The 12,399-nt window shown below is 37.1% G+C and overlaps 1 protein-coding gene across 1 annotated transcript; it reads right to left on the minus strand.

Moving 5' to 3' along the window:
* Positions 1-5,051: 5,051 nt before the first annotated feature.
* LOC147537506 (uncharacterized) lies at positions 5,052-5,459 on the minus strand. The gene has a single exon (XM_086642790.1). The coding sequence runs from the start codon at positions 5,457-5,459 to the stop codon at positions 5,052-5,054; it is 408 nt and encodes a 135-aa protein (XP_086498916.1).
* Between the last annotated feature and the right edge of the window lie 6,940 nt (positions 5,460-12,399).

Below are 12,399 nucleotides of genomic sequence, written 5' to 3' on the forward strand. Positions count from 1 at the left end.
ATCTACTTTGATGTTGCCTTTGCGGGGGTGATGCAGCGGGTAGTAGGCAAGAGATTAAAAGTATAGCGATCGCTCCTCTATGATTGATTAAATCAAACAAAATTTTATTCAATAAACTAATCTCCCTTAACAATGAACATAAAAGGCCTATTTATAGGCTTCAAACCCTATTTTGATTGTTTGTTCGCGTTTTAAATTACGAAAACACTTAATTTACATTTTAACTTAAAACTAATGGTGGTTTCGTCCATTCATTTTCCAAAAATAACGGAAAAAGTACAACTATTTTAAAATGGCGGAGAAAACCAATAGGGATGAAATTACTAAAAAGACAGTTACAAATCCAAGATCTTCATTCATATCATGGTCTTTAATTCATACCAAATAACAATGGTTGTTTTTTTTGAAGTAATCATCAATTTATTCATTAGCACTACTGTTAATTACAACTTGATGATCATCAGGATGTCTCTCATCCACATGGATAGATGTACCTGTTTTCCTAGCTAATTTAACTAATCTATCCGTTCTATTGTTTGGATGTCGTCGTATGAAGTTAAAATGCAACTCTTGAAAATGTTTTCGACTGTTCAATAATTGAACAATTTGAACCTTCGCTGTCGAATGGTAGTCAGAATTCCTCTCATTCAGAGTGTCTACAATCTTCTTTGAGTCTCCTTCTAGAATAACTTTGGTGATGTTCCTTTCCTCTGCCCATTGGATTCCAGCAAGCGCTGCTCTAGCTTTTCCTTCGTCCACTGATCTCAATCTCATTACCTGAGCATTCCCGGCGAGGCATTCCCCTGAAGCGTTATAAGCTGTGTATCCTACAGCAGCTAGCTTTTTAACATCTGTAAAGGAGACGTCGAAGTTTATCTTAATGTAATTTTTTGGTGGTGGTTTCTATTGGTCTGGATCCTTTTGGTTGCTCATATTTTTCCTGTTTTGAGTTTGAATAATTTGAATGAACGCCATGATTCTTTGTATGAGTGATGCAATATTCAGTTTCTGCCTTCGGAACACTATTTCGCAGCGTACCTTCCAAATAAACCATAATGTTATAAAAATTATATCCATGAAGCTAGGGTTTTGCTGATTTGATTTCGCTGACTGAGTCTGAATTGCATGATACCATTCTGCGAATGATGTAGTTGGCAGAGTCTTATACCTGATTGTATAGGGTAGAGCGAACATGATCCGAGTGACTACATGGCATTGGAATAACATGTGAGTTCTGCTTTCTTGATCATGATTGCAAAGTGGGCATTGGATTTCTTGGATATCAATATATTTACCTATCACTGTTCTGAAGGGAATTATATCTTGTACCAGCTTCCACATAAATAACTGAACTCTTGGATGAGTTTTGGAATTCCATATGCTCTTCCATATAGTTTCATCGATGTGGTCCAAGGTTCTATTTTGGCAGATGTAATTATACACAAAAGATACGTTGTATTTCCATGTTGGTGTTCCTTCCCAGTGGGGTGTATCTTTCCCTCCTGTTAGTAGAATAATCAGTATACAGTTGATTATATCCGTGGGGAAGAGCTGAGAGAGTTGAGTTGTGTTCCATTGGTTTTGTTCCCCTATTAGTTGGTGTACCCATTGTATTGTTGTTTCTTGTATTGGTTGCCCAAGTTTTTATATCCTAGTATCCACTGATGCTCCCATATGTTTATCCTTGCTCCATTTCCCACTTCCTATCTGGTGTGCGGTTCGATGTTTGGCACATGCTCTGTTAATGTTTTCCAAATGGTCGAGCAGTTGTTTGTGCGAGATTGATTTAGTTCCCTATCTTGATAGTATTTTGCTTTAAGGAACTTCACACAAATATTAGTGTGTTCTGCTTGTATTTTCCAAACCTGCTTTGCTTGCATTGCCTGATTGTCTGCGTTGATTTCTCTGAATCCTAATCCTCCCATTTGTTTTGGTTTAGTAATTGCGCTCCATGCTTTGAGGTATAAGCTTGTTTTATTTTCTTGTTTCCCCCAGCAGAAGTCCCTCTGCAGAGTTGTTATAGTCTGCTTTGCCTTCCTTGGTACATCAAAACATGCCATTTGGTATCTTGGGGCGGCCGCCATTGAGGTTCGAATTAACTCTCCTCTGCCTGCCTGAGATAATAACTTGCTTTTCCAAGTCTTTAGCTTGCTGTGAAGTTTGTCGATTAGAGGTTGGAATCTTTTTATCTTTGATTTGTTACTGAACAATAAAGTTCCTAGGTATTTATCCTTCTCTCCTATTCGATTTACTTTCATTAGTCGTGACACCATCTTGCAATGTTTATGGTGAGCAGTTTTACTGAAGAATATGCCTGATTTATAGAAGTTAATCATTTGCCCAGACATTCTGCTGAATCTTCCTAGAATATCAAGAAGTTTGTGTATCTATGGGAGATCCATTTTTTGAAAGATAAGACAATCATCTGCGAAAAAAGATGTGTTATTATTGGAGAGTTTCTCGAATGCTTAAAACCTTGTATATGGCCTCTTTGTTGGGCTTGCTCCAGTAGTCAGCTTAATCCTTCCATGCCAATGATAAATAGAAATGGCGAGAGATGATCTCCTTGTCTTACTCCTCATGTCGGTTTATAACTCTTTGTTGGTTGCCCGTTAATCAAGACTGTATGTGTTGTTGTTCTTATGCATTGATATATTAATTCAGTGAATTGTTTCGAGAACCCGAGTTGCTTCATGATGTTGATGAGATAGTTCCACTCAATCTTATCAAAGGCTTTGGACATGTCTAATTTAAGCCCCGTATGTTTTTATTTTCCTTTTTTTATATTCATGGAGTGAATAATCTCATGGGCTATAATCACATTGTCCGTGATTTGTCGTCCGGGAACAAAGGCTGCTTGTAATGGACTAATGATTTTGTCCAATATCAGTTTCAGCCTGTTAGATATTATTTTTGATATGGTTTTGTACGTTGAGTTGCATAGACTGATTGGGCGAAAATCCGATGGTGTCTGGGGAACTGATGTTTTAGGTATCAGAGTAATATGGGTGTGATTCAATGACTGGTACATCTGTTTGTATGTGAAAAATTCTTTCACCAGATCATGTATGTCTTCCCCCACTATATCCCAACAGTCTTGGAAGAATACCAACGAAAAACCATCTGGACGTGGAGCCTTTCCTTTATTCATTTGAGTTATTACATCGTCGATTTCTTCTGTAGATGGGATCCTTGTTAGTTCAGCATTCATATTATCATCCACCATGGGAGAGAACAATTGATTGAAAGTTTCATCTGTTGTAGGATTAGTTGTGGAGGAGATACTTTGTAAGTGATTTGCAACCAATTCCCCTATTTGATTGTGGTTTTCTATCCAATTTCCCATATCATTCTTTAGCCCATTTATGTTGTTTTGCCTTTGTCTAGCCGATGCTATTGCATGGAAATATTTCGCATTTTGGTCTCCCAGAGTTACTGAATCCTCTCGTGACTTAGTTTTCCAGTATTGCTATTTCATGTCGTATGCTTCTTGGAGTTCGAGGATCCATTTAGTTTTTTGTTGAGAATTCGTACAATCCTGTAGCTTCCTCGAAAGTTCTTCTATTTTATGATTTAGTTCTGAGTAGTAATATTTGTGCCAGAATTGTAATGTAGATTGGAGCTTGTCTAAGTTATATTGAAATTTTTCCATAGGCGACTCTCCATTTCCCCTTTCCCAGCTCTCTGTAATAGCTTGATGGCAGGTTGGGTCTCTTAGCCATTTTTTGTGGAATCGAAAGATTTTTTTCCGATTTGTAAACTTGTTTCCATTTGTTGAAACCATTATAGGTACATGATCTCATCCTATTCTTTGCAAGTGGTCGGTTTTGGAATTTGGATAAATTTGGATCCTTCCATTTTTAAAAAGTTTTAATCCGTTTTTCGCTGTTTCTTTTTTCATTTTTTAACGTTTGTTCGCTTTTTCAATTATGAAGCGTTTTTACTTTTTTTTTTTTTTGGTAAAATATATTTTTTGAACTGTTTTTATCTAAATATTGTTCTTATTTATTTCGAAAGCATTTATTTTCATTTTTGTTGTTGTTTTTCCTTAGTTGTTTGTTTCTTTGGTTGATTTTATTGTTTGTTGTTTATGGTCGTTTATCTATCTAAAATGGCGTTCTTACTTATTTCTGAAGAGCTTTTCTTTTTAGGCAAGTACAAATTACATTTTGTTACCAAAATATACTTATTTGTATTGGATAAAAACTTGTTTCTATCGAACAAAATATTGTTCTTAAGTTCTGACCATTTTTTACCGAAATATTTTTCTTTTTTATTTCTAAAGCATTTTTCTCTAAGTAATAAATACAAACTACGGTTTGTTATCCTAAACACATGTTTGTATCGAACAAACACCTGTTGTATTGACCACTTCAATCATCACTCTTAACTACAAGTGAAACAAAAACAAATCTTAACCTGGATAAATAAACCTCGATCAAGTTTGAACGAACAAATATAAAATTATTGTAGAACAAAAAACTGCATTCATTTGAACACAGGATATAAAAGCAGAACTAAATTCTTTATATTTTAAAAAAAAATCTTCGATTTTACAGGAAACAAAATAAACAAAATATGTTCTAATTTGTTTCATATCGAGTAAGTTGTTCGATTGAATAAGAAACCCATCTCAATCTTCCTCTGATGATTAGAAACAAATCAAATTTATCTTGATTTTTGTTGGTTAAGCAAAACAATTTTTATCTCTTTGTTCGTTACAAGGAGAGATCTGGAAAGAGAATAAAGGAGAGCGAATAGAGGAGAGAGAAAGAGGAAAAAAATCGAAGAGAGGAGATGAAGTCGGGTAGGAGGAAAACATGAAATATTTTACCTTATGTAGTCTATTTTTTAATGTCGGAGGGTAATCTTTGTATTAGTGAGAAAAAGTGATGTTCACCAAGTGGGTGGACAAATATTTTGGTTGAAATTGTTATTTACTTTTATCTTTTTTGAAAGCGTGATTCCATAAATCAAATCACTAAGTCCGTTTCATCATAATGTTAAAAGGACCAAAGTTAAAATAACAACAATCATACGAATAAAACACATTAACCCAGAGGGACTAAAACCTCAGAAGTCATGTTATGGGGGGTTGTATTGGATTCCCTCGAGCAATTAGAAAGAGGTACATTCCTCTCCATAACTATTCCACGCAGAAAGGCGATCTCCGTTTGTAGTATCCATGGTGGAGTTAAATAACCGTCCAATAAGAGAGTGAACATAACCTTCGAATCTCCTTCCAAATCAAAACCATATAAATTGCGAACAGCTGCCATCTGTAACCCTAACATGTACCCTTTCATTTCGCTGTGAAGTGCCGAAATGGGTGAGAACTGCGCCGATGTTGAATCCACCACCTCTCCATCAGTGTTTCTTAATACCGCCGCCGTCGATGCTCCTTCTCGACGATACGCTCCATCGACGTTGATCTTCAGGCAGATGTATGTGACCTCCATGTATTTACCTGTAAATTATCAAGAGAAGAAGCTGAAATAGTTAAGTAATTTTTTTCGTTTTAGTTCTACCTTCGTCAACCAGCAAAGGCGATCTAGTGTCGATCTTGTATGTCGAAAATGAAATTCATTGCTATTCTTCCACCAGATCCAAAGCAGATAAGTATTTCTATACCATGTCTCATTAGCATCTTCACCTTTATTGAGAATCTCTTGTATATTTTGGTCCGGATCTTGCCCTAATTGCAATATCTCATGATCATTAGTTAAAAGCAAAAGATATCTAAACGGTAGACAGTCCCCAAATAAAAGTATAACGTGTTTCTATTTCGTGCAAAGTGCGAAGTTTACATCTCTGATCAATTTGGGGTAGCCGTCTGCCTATGTTTGATAAAGTTGCTAGTCTTTTATGAACTAATTTCCAAATAAAGAGTTGGATTTTGGAATTCATGTGCGTTTTCTTCCATAATTTCGTCCATGAAAAATTAAATAAGATGGTCCGCTAGTACTAGTCTCTTCTTGGTGACTAAATAATAGGATTTTGTAGAGAAATTGTCATTTCCCATATTGTATCTCTTTACGTCCATCGTTTGTTAATTTCATTTGTAAATTTGTAAATAGGTTAGCTAATAGCAAAGCCGATGAACTTCCTAAGAAAACTAGACGTCTGAATGATCCCCAAAAATGGCGGTTGGTCAGGCCTTCTTGTAGTTGAACTGTCTCTCCTTGTATACTTCTTTTGAGTTAATGGAACCGTTCTTTAAAAAAAAAAAAATATAGGTCTGTTACCCATTTTATAGGTGTGGCTCAAATTGCTATTAACTTAACTGATATTATTTTGACTCAAATAGCCATACTCTCTCTCTCTCTTCATAGGTGTTGTTCACCAATTTAAGAGACTAGTCATTTTTGTCCAGTAGTTTTATTGAGGAAAAATAGGGTGTTGTATAGCAGCTATATGCATAAACTTTTATCTTCTCTCGTGTTCTCCGTCTACAGCATACACGCTAAAGTTTTGGGTCTAGGTTGGAAGTCTCTTATTAATTGTAGTTGACTCCTCAACCCTAATATGGGTCATCCAACTCGTTTAGACCCATTTTTGAATAATGGTAAAACAATATTAACTCCACTTTTTATATATATATCAAGTTCAAATTTATATTTAATTAATTCAAATTTGACAAACAAATTTAATTTTGATAAGAAATACTCTCATATTTTAGATTCATTTACAGATAGAAAATGGTTATTTGTCAAAACATTAGATATAATAAGTAAGACAGACAATGATTTTTGAAATAACTAAAACTGACATGTTTATTATGTGTAATTGTGGTTTGTGTGAAATAATGTCTTTAACTAACAATCAGGTCATTTTCTATTTTCCATAACAAAATTGACTTTCTCTCTCATGAAATTCTAAGGTTTCGCTTCATCTTCATCTTCATCTTCGTCTTCTCCTTTTCAACTTTTTCGAATTTAGAGAAGCAACAATCTGAAGCCAACAATCTTTCAGGAAACGAAAAGAAAGATGAAGTTTAACATCATCAAAACCTCGTTACATGGAAGAAGAAGAAAATAAGAAAAGGAAGACGAAGAAACGTAAACGAGAAAATAAAGCTTCGTCCCCTCTCTCTAACTTGATTATTCCATTGAACTTTGTAGATCCTGATATTCTGATTATAGATGAAAGATATATTAGAGGATTCCACTTCGACCTGATTTATTTATTGTTTTTTCCTTTTGGACCATGGACGACAACTTTGGTCTATTCGACTATGGATAAAGACCGTGATTTGTTATCATTGTCAATTACTATCAGGTCATGAATAACAAGAAGAAGCTTCGTTAGACTTGAAGAAGAAGAAAAATAATTCGAGAGATCTAAAAACTGAGTTTTTTGTTCCAGATTTGAACTGTATTCGTGGGATCTCTATACTGAGCTTGCATTCTGCAAACAGAATTTGAGAGAAATAAAGTACGAGTTTGGAAAATTAGCATGTCAGGTTAGCATTTTTGCAAACCTGGTTTGCCAATAGTTGCAAATTGAGTCTGCATTCTATAAGAAACGTTTCCAACATTTGCAAGCCAAGTTCGCAACATTTGCAAATTGAGTTTGCATCTCATTAGAAAGATAATGAAAAATCTTTTCTTGACTTTAGAAGTTATACTTACATTCGACCTCTAACAAAAAAAATCTCATGGAACGTTGCGAGGGAAATAAAACAGTGATGGGGTTATGACTTTGGTAAAGCTTGGCTTTATGTACAGTTTCTTGGTGTTCCTCTTTTCTATCTCACAACCAAGGTGATTAATTTATTGGCAAGAAATATTGGCAGTTATATTCCTATCACTGAAGACGACGGTACTAAATGGTCTTACTACGGTCGTGTTAAGATTGAAGTTAACCTCCAATCCCCACTACCAAAGGAAGTTCTTCCACAACTCAAGGGTGGTTTTACCATCAGTGTGACACTACGGTTTGAAAGATTAGGACGATTCTGTCTCTTTTGTGGTTTCCTCGGACACTCTATCAACTTTTGTCCTAATAGACTTAAACTTCTCGATCTATTACACAAGGATCTCACATCGTCTCAACACAAGACTGTCAAGGAGAAGGCAACACAAAAATATCCAGATGAACTTCAAGTTCTTCAGTTTTGGGAGAAGATAGGAGGCGTTCATACTCGATCTACCGTGGAGATATAATAGACAACCAGTTTGATAAACAGATGGGGAATCAGTCAGTTCCAACCAGTACACAGACCACAACACAAACGCCGGTAACATCACAACCACCAGAGGTCGGCGAGTTTGTTTTCTCGGGTATTACACCCCGACGATGGTTATCTCTCCATCAACTGGAGTCCACTCGGTGTTTCAAGTTGGCTCGGGTTCAAATACCGGTGCAACAAGAAAGAATCTTAAGAGACACGCTGTAAAAAGTTCAGATCACTATCCTCACAACAAACTTTGCAAAGGTGAAATTCTATCCGGTCAAAATGAACAATGAAGGGTCGTGGCGGTTGCTCCCAAAGAGCCGTAAGGCCGATGTTAGTGCTCTCTTGCAATTGTCGAGGATTGGGGAACTCCTCGATAATTAATACCCTTCACCAGTTCCTCCGGCCAGTTAGGGCTGATATTTTATTTCTTTCAGAAACAAGGTTACAGTCAAGGTCCCCTACACTCAATTTGCAGAAGTTTGGTCTTACCTCTAAATGGATTGTTCCGGCTTCTGAACGGAGTGAGGAATTTGCTATGTTTTGGTGTAGTCATATATGTATGCGAATATCTACTTCTTCTTCTAATCTAATAAAAGCAAAGATTACTTATGACTATTTCTCTTGGTCTGTATTTAGTATCTATGGCCCCCATGAGTGAGTGACAGATCTAGTTTTAGGACTGCCCTCCAGGGAGATATACTATCGTTAACAGGGCCTTACTTATGTATCGGAGATATGAATGCATTGGGAAATAGAGCACAGAAGTGGGGAGGGGCTAATTACATTCCTTTCATTGATCAATTCTTGACTTTTATCAACGAGTCTGGTTTGATTAAATTGGGGTTTAATGGCCCTGCTTTTACCTCGTCCAATAATAAAACTTTCAAACACCTGACGAGGGAACGTCTGGATAGGGTACTAACAGATGCTACATGGCTCGATCACTATCAAAATGTGGGGGTCTTTCACCTTCCGTGTTATAATAGCGACCACTGTTGTTCTATTAAAGACGAAGGTCCACAACACTAGGAGGCCCTACATGGCCAAATTTGAACCTATTGGCTCAAACACAGATCTTTCAAAGATATGTTAAGTTATACTTGACAATTATAAGACTCCAATTTATTATCTAAGTTAGAGCAGGTGAAACAAGAACTACATCAATGGGGAACCCAAACCTTTGGTAAGATGGACAGAAGGATCAAAGTTTTGTGAAACAAACTATTGATGATACAAAAAGAGACTCCTTCCCCACTGGTTATACATAGAAAATCCTTAATTCAGGAAGAAATGATATATTATGAAGAATTACAGCGAACCAAACTCGAACAACGTACTCGTCAATTTTGGGCCGTAAATGGCGATCGCAACACCAAGGCATTCCACACATCAATAGCTATGAGAAGAAAGAAGAACCATATACAATCTATTAACACCCCAGAGGGCACACAACTCCATCATGAAGCCCAAATAGCTGAACACTTGGTCGAGCACTTTCAAAATTTATTCAGAGAGGAGTCTACATTACCTGTCCCCTTATAGGTATTACATCAATACAAGCACATTTTGGAGGAGGCTCAGCGAGCCTTATCTAGGGTTCCCACAGGGGTGGAGATTAAAAAGGTAGTCTTCAACATGGGCCCAACCAAAAGCCCAGGCCCTGACGGTTATCCATGTATCTTTTTACCAAAATGGATGGGAAACCATTAAACAGGGAGCTCTTAGCACTTATTCAGTAGGCATTTTCTCTTGGCTCATTCGAACGAACTCTGAATCAGACTACCTTAGTTTAAATCCTCAAATCTGAGCACCCAACGATGGCTTCTGATTTCCGTCTGATAGATTTATGTAATACTCTATAGAAATTCATCACCAAGATTATAACACAAAGGTTACGCCCTATGCTAGACGAAATCATAAATTGGTAACAGAACACATTCGTTCCTCACAGACAGATCATTGATAATATTGTAATAGTTCAGGAGTGTCTTCATTCAATGCAGATATCTAAGGCAAAAAAAAGACATTGGCTTTAAAGATGGATATGGCCAAGGTGTATGACATAATTGATTGGGCTTTTCTTAAGCAGGTTCTGAGAGCAGTTGGGATTCCAGGTAATATTATTGAGCTTATTATATATGTTTTGTTTTACGACTCCCTTTTTTAGCATTATAGTCAATGGACAACAATATGGTCAATTCTGGCCTTCCAGGGGTTAAGACAAGGTTGCCCCTTGTCTTCTTATTTATTCATATTGGTTTCTCAATCACTATCTATACTTATTGAGAAATATGAGACAGAAGCTCTATTTGATGGCTACAACGTAAACAAATATACTCGCTAAAGTGTCACACTTACTATTTGCTGATGACTTATTCATAATGGGAGAAGCTACTGATAAAAACCTTCATGATATTGTTGAGATTATCGATGTCTATACCGGTTTTTCGGGTCATGCGGTTAAATTCGCCAAATCGTCACTGTTCTTTAACTCAGGTTTAAGTAATCCCACTAAGGACATGTTTCAAAGTTACCTAAGGGCTTCTTTGATGTATTATTCAGACAAGTACTTGGGGACCTTCATTCTTAATCCCCATAATAGATTATACTCATATGAGTTCCTAATTCAAAAGTTCAACAACAAACTAGCTGGCTGGGAAAACAAGCTAACAACGCAAACAGGTAGAACAACTATTATAAAGTCGACCCTTAGTCCCATATGCTCTTACTTTTTCTGTCTATCTTTGATCCCTCAAGGGACTATGAATCAGTTAGAGAGACTCGAACGGAACTTTTGGTGGGACCAGAATGTAGATAAAAAGAAATTGCACTTTCTGCCTTTGGAGCTTCTTTAGAAGCCCAAGGACTTGGGGGATTGGGTATCAGGTCTTCGGCGATGGTCGATGAATCTATAGTGGCTAAATCAGCATGAAGATTCATCACTAATCCTCATGATATGTGGGTTCTGATCTTACAAGCAAAATACAGTCATACAGATGATTTTTGGTCGGTTACTAAAGCTCACAATGCTTCACCAATTTGGACTTCGATTCTTCAAGTTCGTGAGACACTCCAGGATAGGTATTGCTTGCAAGTAGGAGATGACACCTCGATCAGAACTCATATTGACCCATGGGTACCTGGTATCACAAAATTTAGACCTGAGGTTGATTACAGAAGAACTGAAAACCATGTATTTGTTTCTGATTTAACTAGGAACAATAAATGGAATGAATCCCTGAGTAGGCTTCAAGAAGATTCAGCTGAGGCAATCCTACAGATACACTTGGTTAGCCAACCTTAACATGATTAATTGATCTGGACACCTCATAAATCTGGTAAATTCTCGTCCATATCTTTCTACAAAGAAGTTAGTGGTCATAGTAGAAACACTCGAGTTGGGAATGATTTTCCCCAGTCAAGGTTCATGTCTATTAAAATCTTAGAACAAAAAATATATCTATTTCTGTGGAAGTTGCTGAGTGGAGGATTACCTGTTCAAGCGTCCATAAACAGATTCAACAATTTGGTAGACCCAACATGTCTGTTGTGTGGACAGGAAGATGAAACCATACGTCACTTATTTGGTACTTGTCCTAAGCTCCAGACCCTTCTCAACTTGGCATCCAGCTTCGAGATCGTACCTAAGAACTCAGATCCGGTCGAGTTAGTAAAGTTGACAGTGGTTCAACAGAGGAAAGAAAAAAGTGTAGTTTTTATCTCTTACCTTCCCTGGCTCTTTTGGAAAGGTCGTAACGAACTGATCTTTCGTAATAGTGATCCAGATCTCACAGGTTTTTTTATCACCAAGCGAAGTTTCATGCAAGTGGTTTCCTCAACAGATCATCAAAAGCAGGTACAAAATCGAACAGAGAGGGATGGATGCCACCTCCTACAGATTGACTCAAAATAAACTTTGATGGTGCCTTCACTCCAAATGGATCGTCCATGGCAGCTGTTATTAGGAACTGGAGAGGTATAACCATGAAACAAAAAGCACAAAGAACCGAAGGGAACTCAAGGTTGGAGAGCGAAGGTAAGGTTGTGGTGTTGGCAATTCCGATGGGGCGAGAATTAGGGCACACCAATTTGATCATTGAAGGGGACTGCAAGACTCTTATAGAGGAGGTGACAAACGGCCAGGATTCTCTCCCTTGGCGAATCAAACCCTACGTACTTGAAGCCCAGATTGGTTTAGCTGAGAACTCTCCATGGGCACT

Source organism: Eschscholzia californica, unplaced genomic scaffold (assembly GCF_041429995.1).
Source record: "Eschscholzia californica isolate CP2 unplaced genomic scaffold, dmEscCali1.0.p SCAF_5, whole genome shotgun sequence".
In the NCBI taxonomy this organism is placed as follows: domain Eukaryota; kingdom Viridiplantae; phylum Streptophyta; class Magnoliopsida; order Ranunculales; family Papaveraceae; genus Eschscholzia; species Eschscholzia californica.